Source organism: Giraffa tippelskirchi, chromosome 3 (assembly GCF_054371585.1).
Source record: "Giraffa tippelskirchi isolate mGirTip1 chromosome 3, T2T-mGirTip1v1.2.pri, whole genome shotgun sequence".
Taxonomy (NCBI): Eukaryota; Metazoa; Chordata; class Mammalia; order Artiodactyla; family Giraffidae; genus Giraffa; species Giraffa tippelskirchi.
In genome coordinates this window covers 170,272,222-170,299,710 of record NC_137277.1, presented here as the reverse complement: position 1 = coordinate 170,299,710, position 27,489 = coordinate 170,272,222, and the positions used below count along the sequence as shown (strand labels likewise).

Genomic DNA, 27,489 nt, shown 5'->3' with positions numbered 1-27,489 from the left:
TATCAGCAAAGAGGCTTAGAGCCAAGCAATTAATCCTGACATAGGATTCATGTTTCAGTGACAACTAAGACAGTCTGTAATGCTTTGATTGCTAGCAAGGAGACAGTGTTTTGAAAGAGACCCAAGTAGACCTCTCAAGGAAGTATCTAATTCACCAAAAATGATGATGATCATCATAATACTAGAGCACGTAAGCAGAAGGCCTTTCTTCACATTGACAAAGATCAAGTTTACACAGCTGTCTACTCCAGGGATGTGACAGGGCTGAAAACTATGTGCATGAGGGGCTCGGTGCCAACAGCTTAAATTACTGAATGAGATGTCAGGTATGTCAAGATCTCATATGATTTCAGATCTGGAAATAATACTTCAGTGGCTTTGCTCCAGATGCCTGGAGTCTCCATGACTCCACTGGAAGGACTGCACAGTGTCAAAGCTTTGGTGGTTCTAAGAAATGAACTCCAACCAGATGTTGAGAAGAAGCAAGATTTTACATGTCAGTGGTTAATGTGATATTTTCTTTGTCTACAGCAAGAAAAGCCACGGCTTCTCGAGCCTTTGGATTATGAAGCTGTCATTGAAGAACTTGAAAAGACCTATCAGAATGATCCCCTTCAAGATCTCCTCTTCTTCCCCCGTGATGACTTTTCAGTAAGTGTTGGCTTTTCAAGCCGTCCCAGTACGGAAGGGCCCCACAGGATGACATAAGATCCTCCCAAATTGGGTCACTGTCTTTCCTTATAGACTTTGGGAGCTCAGCCTTCTTCCTGTGGTCATCCTGTATCACCATCATCACAGAAGGAACTATCACTATCATCATAGTGATGTCACTATCATCATATCTGATGATAGAAAGTGCCCAAGGGCCTTCTAATGTTGGAAGATTGGAGGCTAAGTGATACAGTGGCCACTTGGGATGGGAGGGGCATGGGGTGCTGCCTGGCTGCAGCTGGTACTTGTGTCCTTGCTAATATCTGGGTTTCTCACCACTTACCTGGCCTCACAGAGCACTTTCTCCCTTAGGCCATTTGTAACTGAAAGCTTCTAAGCAACTGAAACCAGCCAATGGCAGAGGTGGGAATCTCCTGGCACAAAAGATACATTCTTTAAAAAATTCACCCTTAATCTGAGTTGCCTTTTGTTGAGCGTTGTGGACAAGGAAAGGTAGGCAAGTGTATCTTCATGGAAGGGTTTGTGATCTGCCCTTGTCTCCTTTAGGACAATGCTGACAGGCACACAGAGGGTAATGGAGTGAATGAATAAAAAGGAGATTCATTTTGGAGACACGCACAGTAAAATTATGGATGATGAGCACCCAAGTGTCCCGAGCATTCCATCTCTGGTCATCTAAAACGTGTTTAAATTGTTAGTGAATATCTATATAACAGAGATCTCAGTGGGCAGATAGTAATGTTTCCTTTTTTTTCCTAAGAGAAAAGTACTCTTAAGCATTACAAACCTGATCATCTTAAAGTAGATGAAAAGGCAACTTCAAGGTAACCTTGAGAAACAGCCATTGTCCCTGGAAGCCTCTGACAAGTTGCTGAGGCCCCAGAGCTGACACTTCTCCATGCAACCTCAAACCCCCATTCCTTCTCGTGTCTTTGGGACAGATCTGGCTTCTGGCTTCTAAAGCTTCATTTCTTCACATTTATCCACGGATTAATAAAAAAATAGATAACTGGAAGTCAACAATTTTCTGTTCCAAGTGCCAAGAGTAATGGGAGAAATGAGACAGATTTATAGGCAGTAAAAAGAAACTCTTCCAATCTGTTTTTTGGACTTTTAAATGTTTCTCACTTGAGCATTTGACACATTTAAGAGAGACTTATCTTGGGCAGAAATCTCATTTCCGTGGTCAGATCAGGCCACGGGGCCTGAACTGCTAGCGCAAAGTTGAACCAAGTTTCATTTTTTAATTCCACATCCTCCTTTTCTTTCAGACCAAAGGTAAATCTTGATGAACAGTCTCTTTTTGTCAAACAGTATACACAAAAAATGGACACAGCCCCTTTCCTTCTACCTCTGTTATTGAGAAATATGTCAAAAGCTACTCCAAGTTCCCCCAACTCAAGAAGAGAGTAGAGGGACTTCCATGGTGGTCCTGTGGTTAAGACTTTGCAGTTTCACTGCAGGTGGCATGGGTTCAATCTCTAGTCTGGAAACCAAGATCCCACATGCCATACTGCAAGGCCAAAATAAATGATATAAAATATACATTTTAAAAAAGAGAATAGAGGCATGTGGGCTTCCCTGGTAACTCAGCTGGAAAAGAATCTGCCTGCAGTGCAAGAGACCCCGGTTTGATTCCTGGGTCAGAAAAATCCCCTGGCGAAGGGATAGGCCACCCACTCTAGTATTCTTGGGATTCTCTGGTGGCTCAGATGGTAAAGAATCTGCCTGCAATGCAGGAGACCTGGATTTCCTCCCTGGGTTGGGAAGATCCCCTGGAGGAGGGCACGGCAACCTACTCCAGTATCTTGCTTAGAGAATCCCTGTGGACAGAGGTGCCTGGCAGGTTACAGTCCATGGAGTCAAAAAGAGTCAAACACAACAAACCAAATAAGCACAGAGGCATATAGATGCAATGTAACATTTCATTAATTTGAATTCATTTTTTTGGCATCTTTCCACATTCATTTAAATAAAGGCTGGTCTGATTACATCCTTCGCTGTCCTTAATGCTATAAACAAAGGATATCATAACATACTTTGTTATTTTCCTGAGGTAAACATTTCAATAAATACACTGAGTTCTTTCATCTTGTACTTGCTAAAGACCCTTCTAGGACCACCCCCATTGCCTTCTGAATGAAGTGCTTTGCAAGGGATTTTCCAAAATCTGGTACTCACCCATTTCTCAAAGCCATGGTCTTCCTCCCCCACTGAACCCCCCCTACCCTGTCACACACAGTCACCTTCAGTCCCAACTGGGGTAAAATACTAGCACAGTTCTGAATGGAACACTCTATCACTCTCACGAAATGTCCTTCCTTTATTCATTCAACAAATTACAAACTGTAATACTGAATGCTAGATATTAATCTCAGAATGGGAAAATAGCAGTGATTAGGCAGAAATTACCTTGTTTTAATGAAGCTTGCCTTCTGGTAGAAGGAATCAGGCAAAAAAAAAAAAAAGAACAGTAAATAAATTAATTAGCAAGATAATTTGGATAAAGACCAGAGTTCTATGAAGAATGAACAGGGCCATGTAATAGAAATAATGAGGGGAAGAACTAACCTAGACTGGATGCTCAAGGGCACCTCTGACAAGCTGACATTTGAGCTGAGGTCTGAATTCCCAAGGAGGATCAACCCTGCTAAAAGCCGAGAAAGGAAGCAGGGTTTCAAGCTGCAGGAAGTTGCTGCAAAGGCCCTGGAGAGATCTGAGATTGAAGAGCGGTATGGGTGGACCAAGCGAGTGGTCAGAGTTGAGGTCAGGCAAGGACAAGGTAAGACATTTGCATTTTATCCGAAAGGCAAGTGGCAGGTCACTGGAGTGTTTCAAGAAGGGCAACACATGACCTGGTGTATGTCATTAAAAGCTCATTAGGTCTGTGCAGGAAAAACACATAACAAGGTGTAGATGAAGCTGGAAGTGCAAACGGGAGCATCGCTTGCAATTAGCAGTTGCTCAAGAGACATGGGATGCCACGCTCTTATCAGAAAATATCATATTAGACAAACAGCTAAATTTTCATTTGCATGAAGCAGTGTTTTGACAAACAAAAGGATAGTGTTGAATGTCATTACATCGAGTTGCCGGCTTTTGAACAATATTCAGATGGATTGTTTTCCCTCTTTCCTACTCTACAGAGTAATGGTTGACAAACTATGGTTCATGAGTGGCCTGTCACCTAAATTTGCATGTCTCATAACTAAGAATGGTTTTTATGTTTTTTTAAAACAGCACCCTATTTTATTTTCTTCAAAGAATTTTGTTAAATAGTCGAAGGGGAGAAAAGAATATTTTATAATCCATGAAAATTATATGAAATTTATATTTGGGTATCCATAAAGTTTTATTTGAACCAAGTAACCCCCTTTCATTCACCTATCAGTGGCTGCTTTCATGATACGGCTGCAGAGTTACAACAGAGGTGCAGCCCAGGTGGCTCAGTGGTAAAGAATCCACCTGCCAATGCAAGAGATGCAGGTTTGATCCCTGGGTCTGGGGGATTCCCCAGAAGAGGAAATGGCAACCCACTCCTGTATTCTTGCCTGTAAAATCCCATGGACAGAGGAACCTGGTGGGCTACAGTCCATGGGGTTGCAAGAGTCGGACATGACTGACCACAAGTACGAGCAGTAATTGCAACAGAAAGAGAGGGCCCTAAAGGATTTACTATCTGACCCTTTACAGAAGAAGTTTGGGAATCCCCACTATACATTACAACCTCATTTGTTTTGGGGGTTTTCTCCTCTCCTTCTGTGTAAAGTGAAAAGTGGTTCAGTCGTGTCCGACTCTTTGCAACTCCATGGACTGTCCATGGCGTTCTCCAGGCCAGAATACTGAAGTGGGTAGCCTTTCCCTTCTCTAGGGGATCTTCCCAACTCAGGGATCAAACCCAGGTATCCTGCATTGCAGGCAGATTCTTTACCAGCTGAGCCACAGGGGAAGCCCAAGAACACTGAAGTGGGTAGCCTATCCCTTCCCCAGGGGATCTTGCCAACCCAGGAATCGAACCGGGGTCTCCCGCATTGCAGGCAGATTCTGTGTAAAACCCTTCCTTAAATGCCCTCTGCCACTGTGTGCTCCATCCACAGCCTGCATCACATTCAGAGGTGTTGCTTAGCAACAGCAAGGCTTCCGTTTACCTGGCTAGGGTATCATTTCCCAAGCCCATCCTTGAGTGATGGGTAAGGATTCTCTGGGCTTCCCAGGTGGCCCCTCAGAATGAAAGGAGGGGAAGCAGTCCCAAGCTCCCCACTCTCCTTCCAAATGTCCTTTCCGGTTGTGCCTTATGGCTGGAAGAATCCAGCTCACTTCTGTGTTTCCACGTTACCAAGCACCCACACTGCAGCAGACATGATTCATCACTTGGTTTGTTTAATCAATATTTATTCAGCACCCACGAGGCACTGAATATAGAATAGCACTTCCTAGACAAGAGAGACTGACAAGAAAAGCAAAAGCCCCGTGTTTAAGGAGTGTGCCCTAATATGGATGAAAACTAAAGTCTATTAAGAATGCTCATGGTGAAGAAATAACAAGAGACAAGGGCTTGATCTGGTCCTCGATACCCCTTAAAGGAGATAATTTTTTACCAAGGCAGTATTCCATGGAGACTGCTGGCCCAAGCCATTATCATCCTTTTTCACCTGTGTCCCCAGAAATAGCCTTTGACTGGTCTTCTTGCATCCTTCTTTGCCTTGCTTTGATTTATTTAAAGGAAGCTTTTGGAAATACAATCAGATAATGCCATGGACATGGAACAATGGACTGGTTCAAAATTGAGAAAGGAGTATGTCAAGGCTGTATATTGTCATCTGCTTATTTAACTTATATGCAGAGTACATCATGTGAAATGCTGGGCTGAATAACTCACAAGCTGGAATCAAGATTGCCAGGTGAAAGATCAACAACCTTAGATATGCAAATGATGCCACTCTAATGGCAGAAAGTGAAGAGGAACTAGAAAGCCTCTTGATGAAGGAGGAAAACAAAAAAGTTGGCTTAAAACTCAACTTTCAGAGAACAAAGATCATGGCATCATTCCCATCACTTGATCAAATAGATGGGGAAAAAGTGGAAACAGTGACAGATTTTATTTTCTTGGGCATCAGAATCACTGTGGTTGGTGACTGCAGACTTGAAATTAAAAGACGCTTCCTCTTCCCTAGTGGCTCAGATGGTAAAGAATCTACCTGCAATACAGAAGACTGAGGTTCGATCCCTGGATCGGGAAGATCCCCTGGAGAAGGAAATGACAACCCACTCCAATATTCTTGCCTGGAGAATTCCATGAACAGAGAAGCCTGGCGGGCTACAGTCCGTGGGATCACAAAGAGTCAGACACAACTGAGTGACCAACACTTTCACTTTCACTTTCCTCTTTGGAAGAAAAGTTATGACAAACCAGGATAGGATATTAAAAAGCAAAGACGTCACTTTGCTGACAAAAGCCTGTAGTCAAAGCTTTGGTTTTTCCAGTAGTCATGTATGCATCTGAGAATTAGACCATGAAGAAGACTGAGTGCTGAAGAATTGATGCTTTGGAATTGTGCTGCTGGGGAAGACTCATGACAATCCCTTGAACAGCAAGGAGATCAAACCAGTCAGCCCTAAACGAAATCACCCTGAATATTCATTGCAAGGATTGGTGCTGAAGCTGAAGCTTCAATACTTTGGCCACCTGGTTGTGAAGAGCTGAGTCATTGGAAAAGACCCTGATGCTGGGAAAGAATAAAAGCAAAAGGAGAAAGTGGGGACAGAGGATGAAATGATTGGATGGCACCACCAACTCAATGGACATGAGTTTGAGCAAACTCTGGGAGATAAGGAAGGACAGGGAAACCTAGTGTGCTGCAGTCTATGGGGTCACAAAGAGTCAGGCACAACTTACCAACTGAATAGCAACAACAGCTATGCTACACTTCTAGTTAAAACTTTCCAGTGGTTTCCCATTGCCTTTAGAGTCAAATCCAACTTCTCATCTGACTCCAAATGACCGCTGAGCAGTTATCTTCCAGTCTTGTTTCCCTCGGTCACAACCTAGTCAGCCAGCATTCTTTGTGCTCACTGAACTTGCCAAGCCCACCTGCTCTGTGGAGCCTTTATGCACTCTGCACAGGGAGTTCCTATCTTTCATTCATGATTCAGTTCAAACACTACCTCTTCAAAGAACCATCCTTGACTTCCAACCTACATTACCCCACCCCCACCCTGTGTCACTCACATCCCCCATTTGCTTCTCTTTATAACACTTACCAGTGCCTAGAAATATCTCAATTTGTTTTTTCACTCCTGTCACATGTTTCTCACCATCAAAGAGGAGCCTCAAGCAGTAATGTCCCTGTCTTGATCATGGCGAGGCCCCCAGCAACTGGAATGGCACTTGGCACCAAACTAATAGAAAATGAATATTTATTTCATGAATTATCTTTTAGACACATGTAGGTTTTTTATTTTTTATTTATTTTTGACTGTGCCATGTGGCATATGGGAGCTTAATTCCCTGACCAGGAATTGAACTCGCGTTCCCTGCATTGGAAGCAAAGAGCGTTAACCACGATTGCCAGGGAAATCTCTTAGGTTATTGTTTTAGAATATAATTTTGAGTACTTTTAGGAACCAAAAAGGCCATTCTGAAATGAAATTTGAGAATAAAGAGAATGAAGTCATTGACTTTGTTGAGATCACTAATATGCTACTTTTGTCTTTGACACATCTTAACATATCACCTTAAAAAAAACAGCACTAAGATCATAATCTTCTTCCCCAGAGGCTCATTCCATGCAGTACATTGACTGGCACTTAGCCGCCGTCAACAAAGGCTGATTTCCTCCCTGTAACACCGTGTACTTATTCACTTGCTTTCTGTTACTAGGCAAGGGAGAAATCAATTCATATCTGTATTTTAAGTACCCAACACAACATCTAGCTCATGGGCATTCAGTAAAGATTGTTGAACATTGAATTAACATTGTCTTCTTCTAGATTAAGAAACCTAAGTAGAAGTATTTTCCTCTTTCTTGGCCCACGAGGTAGAAACGCTTCCTCTGGTGCGTGGGTTCTGGAAGCAGGCAGTGTGATCTTCTGTAGTGCTTGCATCATAATAGTTTCTTGGAATAAGCAGTCTAGATGTGTTTATTAACTCATTCATTTCAAAAACACATATTCCTTCAATAATTGTGTTTGCTACTCTTGTTTTTGAAACTGGTAGTAGAAACTGAAGACCGAAAAATAAAGAACTTAGTCACCAAGTTGTGGCTTCACAAATAGGCAAGGAGAGTAGGGGGAAAAAACAAGAGCTAAAGAACAGTTTCAGGGACACACTGAATCATATCATGGAGTGATTACGTGGAGGGAGAGGCTGATACAAAACAGCAGAACAAAAAAGTGAGAAAGCCAGAAATGAGTTTCTTTCTGAGCGAAAGATACAGAAAGCCAGACGTGGCATCATTTCTGGGAGATGTAAAAACCTTACAGAAGAAAGTTCAGGGGTTTGAAAGCAATTCCGATGCTGTGGAAAGGCCACTCTATCACCTGTATTTCCATCCTGCCCACCCCAGCCACACTGCTGTTTCCACTCAGGTTCCTGGCCCACCTTCTGTGAGCTGTGTTGTAGACGCAAGGACACCGACATGACCAAGAAGCCAGCTTGAAAGGTTAGAGTTTCAGCACCGGTCAGTGGCATTCTCAAAGTCATAGGTTTACATTACACTTCTGAAATAGCCTGTCTAGAGTGTTGACATGATCTTCTCAAATCCTTTCTTCATATCAGTGGTTCAGAATTAGAGTCTCAGGGCTGACAAATACATCCTGGATTTTTCATGACTTATTAGCAGAACTTAGTGAGTTGTGATTTAACATTTGTTCTTTCATAGAATGTTTTAGCTATAAAAAGCAACCTGGTATGTGGGGACTTCCATGCTCAACCACATGGGTCATTTTGTCAGAGGAAGCAGAAATACAGACCTTAATATGTCTTAAATGGAAAAGCAGAAAAGCCGTGGGTGTTTATTTTCTTCTTCTTTCGTCTCTTACTGAGACACAGCCTAACATTTTATAGGAATGTCAAACTCTTTTTAATCCTTGGCTTCTTAGCCTGAAATCAGACTTTAAATGGCTCTTGGTGTTCATGCAAGAACACTGTGATTGAAATTTAAAAGCTAAGTAAGAGTCTTTGTCAAACTAGATTATTCTAAGTTAGAATATTCCTCTCATTTACAAGCTAATGAAGCTGAGATTTGGAAAGGCTCTTGTTCAAGGATACAGAGTAACTATGACGACAGAAATCAAGCATAAGCACCTTGATTTTTGCTACTCGAGTTCTGTCTAAACAGCATACTCTGAGCCAACTGCTTCTTATAAAAATAAGGTGCATGACTTGGGAGAAATATTAACCCCCTGAATCCCACAGTAAGTGGTACCGTTGTAGTATTGCAGAGAAGGGGTTCTAGGGGGCTTACTTCAATTCAGTAAGGATATGTGAAGATGAGACTGCTCTGGACTTGATTGTGCTAAGAATATATGTCCATATAAAGACTTTTGTAGGAATATTCATAGCAGTATTATTCATAATCCAAAGTGGAAATAACCCGAATGTTCATCAACTGAAGAGTAGATAAACAAAGTGTGGTATGTCTATACAATGAAATATTATTCAGCCATAAAAAGGAATAGATTACTGATACATGTTATAACATGAGTGAACCTTGAAAACAACCCAAACGTCCATCAAATGAAGTGGATAAACAAAGTGTGGTATATCCATACAATGGAATATTATTCAGCCATAAAAAGAAATGAAGTACTGATGCATGTTACAGAATGGGTGAACCTTGAAAACATTATGCTAAGCAAAAGAGGCCAGTCCGAAAAGAGTACCCATGGTATGATTTCATTCACATGAAATGGCCTCAGTAGGAAAATCCTTAGAGACAGAAAGCTGGTTACAGTTGCCTAGGGCTGGGGAGAAAGGAGAAGGGGAGTAACTTCTAGTAGATATGGAGTTTCTTTTGGGTGTGATGAAAATGTTCTAAAATTAAATAATGATGATGATTGCATAATCCATGCACAGACTTAAAACCACTGAGTTCATTTTGAAAGGGTGAATTTTACGGCAAATCAGTTATATTTCAATAACATTGCTATTTTAAAGATAAGGACGTTTTGAGGTGTTAAGATAGGTGTGATGTCAGTGGTCAGAGACAGGATACCAAAAAATCATAAAAACACATGTCTGCATTCAGGTACATCATTCTTTAAAAAGAATAACCAAATATACCAGAGCCACAATAAAGAGCATGGCAGTACACTTCATTTGTAGTAATATTTTATTGCCAAAGGGGATTTAATGTTCCTTGCTTACAAACAAAACCATACATGTGAAATGACTGGCTGAGTTAATCACTAGCAAAGCTTATGGGTCTAAAATAGTCTATAGTTTAGCTGAAGACTTCATGGGTGATATAAACAGTAAATGATATAGTTAAAAGAAGAGAAGATGCATGATGGATGAATTAGAGAGAATTTTCAAAAGAATTGATATCTATATCAAGCCTGAGATTAGGAAAGAACAAGGTAAAAAGATTTATGAGAGGAGAAGGAAAATGGGCAAGTCGTGTGTAGGCATGAGTCCAGCACGAAGGAGAAGTGTGAGCAGCCATCAGAAACGATGCCAGGGATTGGCTTGTGTCTTACATCTGTTTGCTCCCCCATGAAGCCTTGTCTGCAGGCCTCACAGGGATCAGGCTGTTCTCCTATGCTTCCTGGAGAGTGAACTCAGACCACAGCCTCTGAGTCCTTGCCAAGGGCAGACCCCAATGCAATACTATCTTTCTATTGTTGGAACACTGTGATCTATTAATACTCAAGAGTTTTCCATACATAAAATGTTTTGTCCTTACTTCCTTGGAGGAGATGAGACACATTTTGGAGCCTAGAAAATGAAGCACAGAAAAAAAGAAGTGACTTTCTCAGTGGTTTGTTTGTCCAAGAGTAAAAAGGTTTTGAAGCAGATTTCCAAAGTTCCCTAATTATACAAGTAAATACTATGGTGGGTGAGTCACCATGCTTGACTTGGATGATGATGAGGGTCTAGTTATGGGCAACTGCTCACCATTTGTGCATTTCCCATACAATTTAACTTTAGCAAAGCAAGAAGGACCTTTCCCTGAAAGCACATTGAGAGTATTAATGTGAAATGCTCACCTATTAAAAAAATAAATAAAATCACAATACTCTTCTGCATGGGGTAAAAATGTATTTCAAGCAACAGATGTAGTACAAGTGTCTGCTCTCCTGGGATAAAAAGCAGTATCAGTGTTTTAATTTGAGAAATTTAGGTGAAGACTACTTTAAAACAAATGCTTAGGTTAGAATTGACTTGAAGTGTTAGTTAATAGTCCTTATTGAGGGGATTGTTGACTTCTCAAGCTCCACTGATGGGTTATTCTAAACACCATCATTTTTGTCCACTGTTTTGAGCAGCTGGGATCAACAATGCTGTCAGAGGGATCTTTGCTCAACTCCAAGATAGGAAAACCAACTTCTTTTTTAGACTCTTGACAGTGGCCTTTGGCCGATTGAGAAATGGCCACTATGTGCTTGGAATGAAGACTTCTGCCGTCCCCAGCAGAATGGTGGCTGTGATGAAGCCACAAAGATGACCCACTACAGAGTAGAAGGAACCAGAGAGTGTCAGGGCTGCAGTGGAGGATGTCTGAATGTCCTGGATCTGAAATTACAAACACAGGCCTGCATGCCCTGTTTCATAAATAAAAGGACAGTTTTTATTTCCAAATGCCTAATCTCTGGACAATAGGCCCCTTATAAGATTCTACCACCAAAAGAGGAGCTTGACTGAGCGCCAGTTCACTCTCAGCTCCGTCTCATGCTATTGAGCTCTGCTAATTGTCGACCAGAGGGTTTATAAAAGAGAACAGGAAGTCTGTTGTGGCCAAGGCAATTTGTAGTGGTCTGAAAGCATCTAATTCTCAGAAAAGAAATTCTTTGTAGCCATGTTAATACCCTTAACAAATATGACTCTGTATACTTTTCTTCTTATTTGATCAATTTATTTTTGCTTCAACAGAGACACATGAAAGAAATTAAAAATGAGCAAGATGGGGATAAGGGATTAAGAGGTACAGACTGTTATGTATAAAATAAGCTACAAGGATATATAATACAATACAGGGAATATAGCCAGTATTGTGTAGTAACTATTAGTGGAATATAACCTTTAAAAATTGTGAATCACTATGTCGTCCACCTATAATTTATATAATATTGTACATCAACTGCACTTCAATTAAAAGTGAAAAAAAGGAATAAAAAATGAGTAGAAACTCTCCAATTCTTAAAGTTGAAATTTCTTGGAGGCCTTCTGCTTTTTCAAGTAAAGTCTCCAATATTATGACAAACTATAATTGAGATCAATAGTGTCTTATACATTCCTTTTCTTCTATCTGTGTACTCTGTACAAGGTATTAGATTTGCATGTTGTAAAACATTGTTTTATATTTATCACATGGTTACATGAGAGTGGCTCAGCTAGCTGCCTTAGTTAGTAAAGAATTAACATCATCTCATATCGGAGAAGGCAATGGCACCCCACTCCGGTACTCTTGCCCAGAAAACCCCATGGACAGAGGAGCCTGATAGGCTGCAGTCCATGGGGTCGCACAGAGTCGGACACAACTGAAGCGACTTAGCAGCAGCAGCATATCTAGAGGTCATCAGGGATCACACATAACCATTTTACATATGATTAATTTTTATTACCCCAAATTCAATGAATTTCCAATCTCATACATCAAGTGTGAGCATTAGCCTATATATTTGGGGCCCTAATCTTTACTCTGGTGACATCATAAATCAAATAATCGTGCGATTATCATTACCAGAAACCCAAGCCCACCTTCCAGAAACCTTCCATTAAGAAAAAAAAAACAACTTCTTAAACCAGCTCACTATTCACTCTATTGAACTATACCACAGAGTACTGATCTTAGTGGGACAACAGGCTTATGGTATAACTAAGCAGGAAACTAAACTGTGGGCCCCTTCACTGTCCATCAGATTTAGAGTATTTTAGAGCAACTATTATTTTTTTAAAGGCAAGAAATCAATAAGAAACTGTTGTGGATAATGAAAAAGAGGAGTCTTGCTTTTTAATATAAAAATTTTATTATAAAATAATGATTGAAATATAGAAAAAAAATTTAATTAGAGAAAAAAAATCCTTAATCTTGCCAGTAGATCACAGTATGTAATGTTCCCTGGAAACCAATCAAGTTACATTGTGTATCTGCAAATTATCTGTCCAAGCAGGAAATAAGTTATCCCCAGATAACTGAAATCCAGCAATAATCCCCAAAGCTCACTTTAGGCACGGATTCTCATCTACTCCAGCCTTTCAATAGAGTTTGTTTACTGTTTATCTTCTAACAGAGTAAATAACATAAAAGAAACAATTTGAAAGGGGCAATTCAAAAGGAATAAAAATGTAAAATCTAAATAACAGTAAGTCCTACATTGACTCCCGAAATGTAGGACTTATTATGAAAATGCAAATTTGTGAAGTGTTCCATACTTTGGGGGCTTCCCAGGTGCCCCTGTGTGTCTACGTTAGTTGGTCAGTCATGTCCAACACTTTGTGACCCCATGGACTGTAGCCCACCAGGCCCCTCTGTCCATGGATTTCTGCAGGCAAGAATACTGGAGGGCGTTTCCATTCCTCCTCCAGAGGATCTTCCCGACCCAGAGATCAAACCCGCATCTCCTGCATTGCAGGCAGATTCTTTACTGTCTGAGCCAGATGGCACTAGTGGTAAAGAACCCTCCTGCCAGTGTAGGAGATACAAGAGACTTGGGTTCAGTCCCTGGGTTGGGAAGATACCCTGGAGAAGGAAATGGCAACCCACTCCAGTATTCTTGCCCTGGAGAATCCCATGGACAGAGGAGCCTGGTGGACTACACTCCATGGGGTCACAAAGAGTTGGGCACGACTGAAGCAACTTAGCACACACACATCAGCCCCAGCATGCTCCACATGGGAAGTAATTGTTCCCTGTGTGTGTATCTACACTTGGCTTGAATCAATAGCCATGGCCTCTGAGCACTTCCAAACTTCCTTCACACACTGCAGTCAAATCCTGGGGCACACACACTGACAGAGAATCTCTTTATCTGTTTCAAGATGAGCTTTTATTTTTGCCATATGATATATCTTGAATATAGTTTTCTCATTATTTTGTATCCCCTAATCATGTTACATTCACATGACATTCTTCTTCTTTCAGGGTCCAAACTCCATCTTCCCAATATGCACATACATGCATGCACACCCACACACTCACTCACTCATAGATACACTCACATACCACACTCACTCACACGTGACACACACTTACCATGCACATACACACACACACACACACACACACTATCAAATACAGCCTACCTCCATGCATAATCACACAGATACTACACACACACCAGGCACACATCACACACACATACACAACAGGCAACCACAGACACATATCACACACACTCAGCAAGTAAGTATTTGAGCACCAAGCCAGGCACTGAGGTTGTAGCAGTGAACAAAACAGACCAGATTTCTTTCCCACCAGGAGCTTATATCAAGAGTAAAGAAAAAACTGAAGAAAATATGAGCCTAGGATTAGAAGACAAGGAATGATTCTGCCCCTGGTGGCAGAGCTGCAGTTGCCATTATGAACTCAAAAGACTAAATTCCCTGGACCCCTCTCCTTCCCGTCTTCTGTGAAAGTAAGAACAGATTTTGAGACTCTCATCTACTTAAATAATTAGTCTAGAAAAAATGCCCTTCATCTGTTGTTGTTTAGTCGCTAAATCATGTCTGACTCTTTTGCAACCCCGTGGACTGTGTAGCCCGTCAGGCTCCTCTGTCCATGGAATTTTACAGGCAAGAATACTGGAGTGGGTTGCCATTTCCATCTCCAGGGGATCTTCCCAACCCAGGGACTGAACCCATGTCTCCTGCATTGGCAGGCAGATTATTTACTGCTGAGCGGCCAGGGAAGCCTGCGCTTCATCTAGAACAGCTCAAATGAATCTTGAAAGTGAAAATGTCAGTAGCTCAGTCGTGTTTTACTCTTTGCAACCCCACGGACTGTAGCCCACCAGACTCCTCTGTCCATGAGATTCACCAGGCAAGAATACTGGAGTGGGTTGCCGGTCCCTTCTACAGGGGATCTTCCTGACCCAGGGCTCGAACCTTAGTCTCTTATGTCTTCTGCATTGCAGGCAGATTCTTTACCATCTGAGCCACCAGGAAATTTGTGCTATATGATTTGTAGGTTTGACAGTGTACAAAATAAAAGATCCCAACTGTTGGTACCATGTATGCTAACAGACTCATCATCCCTGCATCCCTGTAATCACCAAGGAGAACAGACTAAAGGAAGCTGGTGGCTGGGGTTGCAAAGTTACATGGCATCCTGTAAGATATATTCAGAGGAAACAATATATGCGTTACATTTTAAATGTTTTCTTTTAAGAGATACTTTATCCTTTTAGTTAACGTGTATTCATTTAATGAAAATTGGTTTGTTTATCTTAAAGTTGAAGATATTTTGTTTCTATGAAAATAAAGACACCAAAAACATGACTTATTTTCTTCAAGGTCTAGATTTACTGAATACCCTTTCTTCTCTCCGACGCTATCTGTGGCTACACACACACAGCTTCTGAAAGGGGCCAGATTTACCCTGTGAATAGTCAGGAGATTATTCACAGTAGGATTGACATAATGCTGATTTTGTAGGTTTTCTTTTTCATTTCAAATGTATTTTTATCATTAACAGCAGCAAAGGTACCAATATAAATAGTCAAAATATACAGGTGCCCGAATTTTTGTTTTCTCCAGAGAAGGAAACAGCTTAAAATTGTGAGCTCCACAGAGAAAACAGTAATCTGTAATATCATAATCTTCCATTGTACATTGGGAATACATCCCAAGATGCCTAGTGGATGCCTGAAAGTGTAGATAGTACTCTATACATACTATTTTTTCCTATACATGCATACCTATGATGAAGTTTAACTTATAAATTAAGCACAGTAAAAGATTAACAACAGTAACTAATAGTAAAATAGAACAATTATACTACAATAAAAAATATGTGAATGTGGTCTCTCTCTCACAATATCTTTTTATACTGTACTCACCCTTCTTCCATTCATGATATGAGATGATAAAATGCCTAGGTGATGAGATGAAGTGAGGTGAATGACGTAGTGACATAGCATTAGGCTACTATTTATTGACCTTCTGACAATAAATCAGGAGGGTCATCTACTTTAGGTGACCCTGGATCATAGAACCCTACGGAGGTCAATGAGATGGGATAGTGGGGGCAGGCGGAGTGGAGTGACTTGAGATACCATCATCCTTCTCAGAACAGAACACTAAAAGTTTCCGTTTAATATTTTTGGACCCTGGTTAACCACAGGTAACTGAAACCATAAGTAAGGAGGGACTAACTATAATGCTCCCTGGTGGCTCAGACAGTAAAGAATCCACCTGCAATGCAGGAGACCCAGGTTCTATTCCTGGGTCAGGAAGATCCCCTGGAGAAGGGCATGGCAACCTACTCCAGCGTTCTTGCCTGGAGAATTCCATGGACAGAAGAGACTGGTGGGCTCCAGTCCATGGGGTCACAGAGTCTGACACAACAGTGGCTAACCCTTTCATACTTTCAACTGTAATGCTAGTAGTGGTGATCAAAAGAGGTATGAATCTTCCCTCGTAGAGAGTAAATTGCTAAGAATTATGGAAGTATTTGACTTCTCTTATCCTCAAATGCTGAGATCTAATACACTTTCTTATTGTGTCTTGGGTATAGTAGTCTGCACGCTTTCAAGTTGGAAGATTTAATTCCCTTTCCTTGTTCTTCTCAGACCACCACAGTATCTTGGGACATCCAAACCTTGTACTCAACAGTACCTGAAGATGCAGAGCACAAAGCAGAAAATTTACTGGTGAAAGAGGTAAATGCAATGCTTCCAATCCATTATTTTAAAAAGTTTTGTTTTCTCCTATGTAGTTCTTAATGCAACTTACTATTTTTGCTGTCTCCCTCTCTTTTTCAATAGAGAATTCCAAATGCAGTTGTTAGTTAATGTCTTTCAACCTTTATCACTTATTTTCTGTTGATCATTTTTCATTGTCTGGTGACCATTGAAGTTCTGGAATTTTTAAATTTTGTTTTTACTTAATTTAAAATTCCCACATTGAGAAATAATTGAGTATTCCTAACAAAAAGATTTAATTTTATGTTACTTATTTGGATTGACTTGTAGGAAATGCCATATTATGTGATAATTTTGGATAACAAAGTTTTTAAGTGAGATATTTCTTTCAAGTATTAACTATGGAAAATGTTAATGACTTCACTGGTAGCTTAGTGGTAAAGAATCTGCCTGCCAATGCAGGAGACACAAGAGATACAGTTTTGGTCTCTCAGTTGGGGAATCCCCTGGAGAAGGAAATGGCAGACCACTCCAATATTCTTGCCTGAAGATTCCATGGACAGAGGAGCCTGGTGGGCTATAGTCCACAGAGTCACAGAGTCAGACATGACTGAGCACACAAACACACACACAAAACCGTTTGGAGAGCTTAAAAGGACTGATAAATTCTGTTAGTGTAGCATCTATTTGCATTTAGTTGGTGTGTGTGTTAATCGCTCAGTTGTGTCCGACTCTGCAACCCCATGGACTGTAGCCCACCAGTCTCCTCTGTCCATGGAATTCTCCAGGCAAGAATACTAGAGTGCATTGCAGTTTCCTTCTCCAAGTTGGTATAAAACTGCTTTTTCTAGCCAGACTACAGGCTGCTTTGGGGCAGGGATTGGACCCACACCTAACAGCTATTTCTCAGATGTTTGGAAGTGAAAATGAAAGTGTTAGTAGCTCAGTTCAGTTCAGTCACTTAGTCATGTCCGACTCTTTGCGACCCAATGGACTGTAGCCAGCCAGGCTTCCCTGTCCATCACCAACTCTCAGAGCTTACAAAAAATCATGTCCATCAAGTGAGTGATGCCATCCAACCATTTCATCCTCTGTCACCCCCTTCTCCCCCAGCCTTCAATCTTTCCCAGCATCAGGGTCTTTTCCAGTGAGTCAGTTCTTCACATCAGGTGGCCAAAGCATTGGAGTTTCAGCTTCAGCACCAGTCCTTCCAATGAATATTCAGGACTGATTTCCTGTAGGATGGACTGGTTGGATCTCCTTGCAGTCCAAGAGACTCTCAAGAGTCTTCTCCAACACCACAGTTCAAAAAAAAAAAAGCATCAATTCTTCAGTACTCAGCATTCTTTATAGTCCAACACTCACGTCCATACATGACTACAGGAAAAACCATAGCTTTGACGAGACGGACCTTTGTTGGCAGTGTAATGTCTCTGCTTTTTAATATGCTGTCTAAGTTGGTCATAGATTTCCTCCAAGCAGCAAGCGTCTTATAATTTCATGGTTGCAGTCACCATCTGCAGTGATTTTGGAGCCCAAGAAAATAGTCTGTCACTGTTTCCATTGTTTCTCCATCTCTTTGGAGTGAAGTGATGGGACTGGATGCCATGATCTTAGTTTTCTGAATGTTGAGTTTTAAGCCAACTTTCACTCTCCTCTTTCTTTTTTTTTTTTTTTTTTATAAGTTTATTTATTTTAGTTGGGGGCTAATTACTTTACAATATTGTAATAGTTTTTGCCATACACACGGGGCAATGGGATGACCCAGAGGGATGGGATGGGGAGGGAGGAGGGTGGGGGGTCCAGGAAGGGGAACACATGTAAACCCATGGCTGATTCATGTCACTCTCCTCTTTCACTTTCATCAAGAGGCTCTTTAGTTCTTCTTCACTTTCTGCCATAAGGGTGGTGTCATCTGGGTATCTGAGGTTATTGATATTTCTCCCAGCAATCTTGATTCCAGCTTGTGCTTCATCCAGCCCAGCGTTTCTCATGATGTACTCTGCATATAAGTTAAATAAGCAGGGTGACAGTATACATCCTTGACGTACTCCTTTCCTGATTTGGAACCAGTCTGTTGTTCCATGTCCAGTTCTAACTATTGCTTTCTGACCTGCATACAGATTTCTCAGGAGGCAGGTCAGGTGGTCTGGTATTCCTATCCCATGAAGAATTTTCCACAGTTTCTTGTGATCCACACAGTCAAAGGCTTTGGTGTAATCAGTAAAGCAGAAGTAGATGTTTTTCTAAAACTCTCTTGCTTTTTCAATGATCCAGCAGATGTTGGCAATTTGATCTCTGGTTCCTCTGCCTTTTCTAAATCCAGCTTGAACATCTGGAAGTTCACGGTTCACGTACTGTTGAAGCCTGGCTTGGAGAATTCTGAGCATTACTTTGCTAGTGTGTGAGATGAGTGCAATTGTGTGGTAGTTTGAACATTCTTTGGCATTGCCTTACTTTGGGATTGGAATGAAAACTGATCTTTTCCAGTCCTGTGGGCACTGCTGAGTTTTCCAAATTTGCTGGCACATTGAGTGCAGCACTTTCACAGCATCATCTTTTAGGATTTAAAATAGCTCAACTGGAAATCCATCACCTCTACTAGCTTTGTTCGTAGTGATGCTTCCTAAGGCCCACTTGACTTCACATTCCAGGATGTCTGGCTGTTGGTGAGTGATCACAGTATCATGGTTATCTGGGTCATGAAGATCTTTTTTGTATAGTTCTTCAGTGTATTGTTGCCACCTCTTCTTAATATCTTCTGCTTCTGTTAGGTCCATGCCATTTCTGTCCTTTATTGTGCCCATCTTTGCATGAAATGTTCCCTTGGTATCTCTTATTTTCTTGAAAAAATCTCTAGTCTTTCCCATTCTATTGTTTTCTTCTATTTCTTTCATTGATCACTGAGGAAGGCTTTCTTATCTCTCTTTGCTGTTCTTTGGAACTCTCCATTCAAATGAGTATATCTCTCCTTTTCTCCTTTGCCTTTCAGTCCTATCTGACTCTTTGCAACCCCGTGGACTGTAGCCCACCAGGCTCCTCTTTCATGGGATTCTCCAGGCAAGAATACAGGAGTGCATTGCCATTCCCTTCTCTAGGGGATCTTCCCAACCCAGGGATCAAACCCGGGTTTCCAGCATTGCAGGCAGATTCTTTACCATCTGCACCACCAGGGATTGAATCAATAAATGTAGCCAGTCCTTTCTTTACAGAAAATGCACTGATAACATTTAACCCAGTGCAGATCACACTGAAAGTAGTAGAATCTAAATGCAATCTTTAATCCTAAGAAAATAGTATATCCCAATTAGGATTTAATTAAAGGTACATAAAGTAGCAAAACACTTTCTCAGCTTTTAAGCATATTTGTATGAGTAGAAGCTTATTAATCAGATTATCCCTAATCTGATTAGCCATACATATTTTATGTTGGACCATTCAATCCACACCATCTTTGCCATAGAGTTGTCTTTTTCTCCCCAGTTCTGTCATTTCATATTTATTTTTCTCAAAGTTCACATTAAATTACAACATCTTCTAGGAAGATGATGAGAAAAAATGAGTAAAATGTTATTCAGAAAACATCAGGCTATCTGATTATACTATTTTCACATTTACTGATAAAAGTATCAGATCAGTACTGTAGTGTTTTGTTTACAGTTACTTTAGAGGAAGTTTCTGTATCTTGTAGCGCATCACTGTTTTTTTGTTTTTTTAAAAAAGCTGGTAAATCAGTTTCTGCACAAGCAAATCAGAATCATTGAGACCAGGTCTACAAAAGTCCTACAGTAAGCACGGGTTAACTTATGTAGGATTTGAAATATTTGTGATGTTGAAATTCCTAACAGGGAGTATTTAACTAGGTCTTTTTATGTTTTCTTTACTAAACTATTGTACTTTCTTGTTGTTGTTGTGGCTCAGTCGCTCAGTCGTGTCCGACTCTTTGTGACCCCATGGACTGCAGCACACCAGGCTTCCCTGTCCTTCACTATCTCTGGAGTTTGTTCAAACTCATATTCACTGAATCAGTGATGCCATCCAACCATCTTATCCTCTGTCACCCCCTTCTCCTCTTGCTCTCAATATTTCCCAGAATCAGGGTCTTTTCCAGTGAGTCGACTCTTCGCGTCAGTTGGCTAAAGTATTGGAACTTCAACTTCAGCACCAGTCCTTCCAATGAATATTCAGGGTTGATTTCCTTTAGGATTGACTGGTTGGATCTCCTTGCTGTCCAAGGGGACTCTCAAGAGTCTTATCCAGCACCACAGTTAGAAAGCATCAGTTCTTAAGCACTCAGACTTCTTTATAATCCAATTCTCACATCTATACATGACTACTGGAAAAATCATAGCTTTGACTATATGGACCTTTGTCGGCAAAGTGATGTCTCTGCTTTTTAATAGCCTATCTAGTGTATTAAATACACTTTCTTCTTAAAAATCTTTAACTTTGTTGTTTAGTTTATTTCCACATATTTTATAGTATTGTTGCAAAATTTTGAGTAGACTTCTTACTATTTATTGCTGATATTTTTTAAAAGCTACTGATTTTCAAATTTAAAATTTCTTTTTTTCTCATAAGTATATTGGTTCCTTAATTTTTGTCTTATCTAGTATATCTAACAATGTTAAATAATAATTCTAATCAGGCATCCTGTCTTATTCTTGATTTGGTGTTTCATGATAGTTTCAGAGACAAAAGAAATGTCTAAGGAAGGTCTTTCTGGTCTTTATCATGTTTAAGAAGGACCTTTCTTGGTCTCCACAGTGTTTATCAAGACTAGCTACCCTGTGTTATGAAATTCATATCCAGCCTATTGACATAGTAGCTTTTTTGCTTGAATTTAGTGCTGTAATAGAATTAATAGGCTACTGTCCTATGAATACATACTTTTGTTTTTGGCCTAAACGTTCTCATTCAAGTTGTATTTCTACCTTAATTCTTTTCTACGTTAGAATTGCTCGTTTTTTCAAATTTTTGCATTTATATTCATGAGTGAAATCTGGCTCTAGTTTTCTTTTATTTCTTTGGTATTAGAGAAATGTTAACTTTTAAAAATAGACATTTTCCATCTTTCTCTGCCTTCTGAAATTTAAAAAAAAAAAAAAAATAAGCCAGTGAAAGAAACCGAATATTTGAAACAGACCCAAGTGCATATGGTTACTTAACAAATGGTAAATGTGGCACTTCAAATTCCTGGTGAAGGGTAGACAGTTCTACAAATACCATTTGGCTATCCATTTTAGACAAAAGTAGTTAGGGCTGTATCTCACAGTACATATAAAAATTAATTCCAGATGGATTTTTAATATCTTAATTTCAAAAACAGAAGCAATAAAAACATAGGAAGACATTTTTAAATGAAAAGTTATGAAAAATGCATGCATTTAACAAAGTCTTAAATTTTTATGATGAATGGTGCCATCATTGAAGCCAAAGAAAATGCTTAGTGAATTTATTCGCAACTCATGATATCTTTTGCCACACTTTGCCACACACATTCCTAATACACAAAATTCTATAAATTAATAAGAAAAAGGTAAATAACCCAAGAAAATATGGGCACAAATATAGGAGCAAGAAGTTCAAAAAGAGCAGGAAGTTTAAGTTGGCCCAGAAGAACACAAAATTGCCAAGCTACACTTGTAATCATAGAAACACAAATAAAAACAAAAATGATGTATAATATCTGAATGAAGAAATGAGAGTAGGCATATAGGGCAACAAACACTATCACATAGTGCTTCTAATTCTCATATGTCTATGGCATTTAGAGATACTCAAATGCATATAAATGTGCAACATACATATTAGAAAAACAAACACTAGAACATAAAAGTATAATTACAAGCATGAGTACAGTGTGCATGCATGCATGCTCAGTTGCTAAGTCTTGTCCAACTCTTTGCAACCTCATGGACTGTAACCCAAAAGATTCCTCTGTCCATGGGATTTCCCAGGCAAGAACACTGGAGTGGATTGCCGTTTCCTTCTCCAGCGGATCTTCTCAGCCCAGGGACTGGGCCCGAGTCTCCTGTATTGGCAGAAGGGTTCTTTACCGCTGAGCTACGAGGGAAGCCCATGAGTACCAGACCAATTTGTAATATCAGCTGATATAAATGGGATTGAATATGTTTTGGCACGTCTACATTTTGTAATAATAAGTAGCCAATAAAAATTATACCAATTTAAGTGCATTAACTGGAATGCCCAATGTATATTTGTGTATTGTTGTGGTTATAAACAAAATTTTGTAATAAAAAATATTTTGAAAAAGTTAGAGTATATCCAAAAATACTGCCAAAATTGGAAGCAACTTGAGTCTATTTCCTAAAATTGTCTCCAAAAGTTAAAATCCAACTGTATGCTTCCAGTCATTAGGTAGTCACTTTAGAGACTTCATCACCCTAAACTTTTCTGTTGTGAATCTCAGGACAGAGCATCTGTCTTGACAGTGCGAATGAATCTTCTTACCATGTTTTTCCCACCCTTGTGGATCTAAAGTAGAAGAAAGTGGAAGAAGCCTGGAAAGAAACTCTTTTATTCCCTCCTAATTTTTCCAGATCACTAGCCGTGAAAACTCTGTGGAGATCCCCATAGTTGTACTTGTTTTTAAGGATGGAGATAAAGAGAAAACTTATGCCTTGGGATAGAAGACAAACATCACATGATGATAAAAGAATATGAATAGTCGAGCCTGGAGACAGTAGATAAAAAGAAAGAGGTCCCCAGAGAGCTGGGTTAAGACTGAGAAATAACCCCAGAGAAGTAGGCTGCCAAGAAGTCTCGACCTCAGTAGCTAATAGCTGCTGATAGTTATTGACTAGTTACTTTGGGCCAGATACGCTTCTAAGTCCTTTCCTTGCAATGATTACAAACATACGTTTCATCATCATCATCACCTTCTAATGATGAAACTTTCATAGAAAAATTAAGGAACGTGTCCAGCATTATACAGCTGGGAATAGACGGGTCCAGCATCCCAACCCGTGCTGTCTGGCCCCTGGCCTCTTAACCATGATGCTGACTGCCATGTGTGCTTTGCTATAGCTGCCCTCTGGAAGAACACTTGCCTCAGTCTTTGCCCTAACAACTCCCTGGAGCTTTGTAACCCTGATGCCTGTAGTTATTGGACCATACTTTGCCAAACATTGACTGAATTTTTCCAACCAGAGTAAGCCAGCCCTGAAGTGAATTCACATTGCCGTTTTTGTAGGATTTTTTAGAAACACATGTTCCCGTTACAGTGGCTGCTGTATTGCACTAAGCAACCTTTTTGATCCACCCTGTACTCAGTTGCCCTGTTGCTCCCCACTTGGTGGCAAGGACAAATACCCTGATTGCTAGGCAACAAACTGGCATGAATCTTATTTAAACACCCCAAGTTCAACACTAATGTTGCGTTCTGCCTCTCTACACTCTACTTTTGACAACTCTGAGCCTCTTAGGAAAGGCGGTGGGCATTCTTGCCTTTTTCAAATCTTGAATGACTTTGTGCTTTTAATGGGAGCTTAAATAAAATGAGCAATCTCTTCCTTTACTGTTTTATCTGTTATTAATTCTCTTTTGTGTCCATGAAATGTAAGGTTAAGTATTCCCCCAGACAAGAGTATAGGTGTAATTCACATCCACTAAAGCACTTCACAGTGATGTAAAACTAACACGAGTCAGAGTTTGGCAACATTCTATATATAGGTTAGATACGTGGGTATCAGTTCAGTTCAGTTGCTCAGTCGTGTCGACTCTTTGCGACCCCATGAATCGCAGCACGCCAGGCCTCCCTGTCCATCACCAACTCCCGGAGTCCACCCAAACCCATGTCCATCGAGTCAGTGATGCCATCCAACCATCTCATCCTTTGTCATCCCCTTCTCATCCTGCCCCCAATCCTTCCCAGCGTTAGGGTCTTTTCCAAATGAGTCAACTCTTCGCATGAGGTGGCCAAAGTATTGGAGTTTCAGCTTCAACATCAGTCCTTCAGTGAACACCCAGGACTGATCTCCTTTAGGATGGTCTGGTTGGATCTCCTTGCAGTCCAAGGGACTCTCAAGAGTCTTCTCCAACACCACAGTTCAAAAGCATCAATTCTTCGGCGCTCAGCTTACATTATTGTCCAACTCTCACATCCATACATAACCACTGGAAAAACCATAGCCTTGACTAGACAGACATTTGTTGGCAAAGTAATGTCTCTGCTTTTCAATATGCTGTCTAGGTTGGTCATAACCTTCCTTCCAAAGAGTAAGCGTCTCTTAATTTCATGGCTGCAATCACCATCAGCAGTGATTTTGGAGCCCCAAAAAATAAAGTCTGACACTGTTTCCACTGTTTCCCCATCTATTTGCCATGAAGTGATGGGACCAGATGCCATGATCTTAGTTTTCTGAACGTTGAGCTTTAAGCCAACTTTTTCACTCTCCTCATATATGTATATATACATATATATATATGTATATATACATATATATATATGTAGAGAGAGAGAGCATTTTGTGTTACAGAACTGCTGCATCATTTTAAAGCTTACAAAGCAGGTTCTGGATGATCAATAACTTGCCCACATTTACACAGAGTGGGAGTTAACACTATGCTCTTACCCACTTTTACCTCTGACCCTTTGAAAATACCTTTAAATCATGCTCTTAATATCCTGATCTAATGGGGCTATTTTCACTGTGCACAAGGAAATATATCCTTCATTTAGACAAAGATTTCATCTTTCTGCCTCAGTTTCTCCATCTTTGAATGAAGATATTAATAATCCCAATGCCTCGTTTCTAGAAATAAATATAGCAATAGTATGAAAACACTTGGAAAATAACGGGCAATCAATGTCTTTATCTGATCCTCATAAATAGCCTAAAATCAACATCTATAACCATAAAAATTATAAAAGACTTCCATGATGAAACAAGCACCACTTCCTTCCACTGGAAGGTCAGGGGAGCAATTAAAGGAATCTATAAATAGGAGGCAGACTACTCAAGCAAAACTTTTACAGCAAAGTTTTCATTTTAATGTACACAAAACTTTAATTACGCTAAGCTCTTGGTTTGATCTCTCTTAACAAAGAAGATGAGCAAGTAGAGAATTGAGAATAATATAGTGACTCAACAGAGAGCAAGGGTCCAGGGACCACTTCATCTGAATAGCTAGGAAATATAGTAAGTACTAAGGTAGCAAGTTACTCTGCCAGCAAAGCCTTCTGTGATTTCTAGAAACCAACCTGCGTCAGCAGTAGACTAACAATGAAGTGAGGCATAAGTCATGAATTCAAGAATCCAAGTCTCACTTTGGTCAAGACATAAAACACTCATAGATTTAAGGGTCGTGGAAGCATTAAAAGAATAGAAGCAAAATATCTATATCTACATCTGTATCTGAATATGTACACACACACACATACGATGATTACATACTGTCCTCATCCAGAAAGTACTAAGTTACTGAGGCAAGGAAACATTCAGATTTTTAAACAGGGTTTCCAGACCAGAAATAATTGAATTTTCCAGGAAAAAAAATGATAAAAGAACCCAAGATTGAATAGGGAAAATAAACTAGATTCAGAGAAGACAGAATAAATGTCATTGAAATCGCTAGGCTTCTATAGAAAATGCACAATAAAAACCAGGAAAAAGTTGATTAAGATCAGAGCAGACACTAATTTCACATAGGCACGGAGTGTTCTGCAGAAAGCCAAAACTGCAGGATGTTCATGGTCACAAACACCCACAAAGTTCTTTAACTAGCTAACATCCACAGAGTCTGCCTTAGAAGAGAATCGTGGCATGAAATATTCCCCAAGCTTTTTTTGGCCATGGAGAAATTCTGCTCCCCGCCCAGGTATCTTGAGAAATGTCTCTCAGAAATGCCGATGTAAATCTGATGGAAGAAAATCAACAGGAATTGGGGGCACAGTACAGCTCAAGCCAGAGAGACTATTCTAATAGCCTAGCTGGGTTAAAGATCTGTACTAACATGTGGCAGATAATGGTGGTGACAGTAAAGAACTGTTGGGGAGACAGAATTCACAGGAGTTGGTGATGGAAAAGCGAGAACTGTGTTGGCGATGACACCCACATTTCTGGCTTGGGCTATTAGCTTGATAGTTGTGTCAGTAATTTAAATAAGATACCCAGAAGAAAGTACAGATTGCTCAAGCAGAGATGGATGAAGAAAATAAGATGGCATCTCTGGGTGACATGCAGAGCGAGATTCAACAAGATACACACACAGGCCTCAATGTAGTAGGAAGGGGTGGGCTCTGGCCCTGTCTTTAAAAATTGAAACTTTGAATCTGGAAGAGCTTGCCCAGGAATGCCACAAGGCAGGTCCCTGAGTGACATTCCCACGTAAGAGGCTGGGAAAGAGAGCCCAGCACAAGAAGTGGACCAGTGGACCAGGAGGAGGGAAGAAAACAAGGAGAAATGATTTCTCAGAATCAAAGAACTGTCAGTAGCGAGAGTGAGGCAATGATATAAAACACCAATGACATGTCAAGATTGGGTAATTCACTGGATTTGGTAATTGAGAGTCACCAGTTGTTCTTTAACAGAGAAGTTGCATAAACTTTGATCACAACCTGATTACCGTTGGGTGAACTCTGAAGAGAAGCAAGCTGTGTTATCTTATCAAAGAAGATATATGTTTGTCCCTTTGCCTAGGAAGTGCCTCAAGAGTAAACCCAGTAAAAATATTGGAACTCTTCAGGTACAATACTGTATTCTGAAGTTAAAAATACCTCAGTAGACTGTTAAATTATGTACAAAAATATTGAAAATGGAATTTCTTCCT

General features: G+C 40.2%; 1 protein-coding gene across 7 annotated transcripts in view; it reads left to right on the top strand.

Moving 5' to 3' along the window:
* DOCK10 (dedicator of cytokinesis 10) overlaps positions 1–27,489 on the top strand; it is a 305,040-nt gene that overhangs the window by 128,841 nt on the left and 148,710 nt on the right. For all 7 annotated transcript variants that reach the window (XM_081579665.1, XM_081579663.1, XM_081579662.1 and 4 more), the window contains exons 2-3: positions 532–651; positions 16,624–16,713. In XM_081579665.1, the coding sequence (XP_081435791.1) occupies positions 532–651; positions 16,624–16,713 (210 nt within the window). The remainder of the gene's footprint in view (positions 1–531; positions 652–16,623; positions 16,714–27,489) is intronic.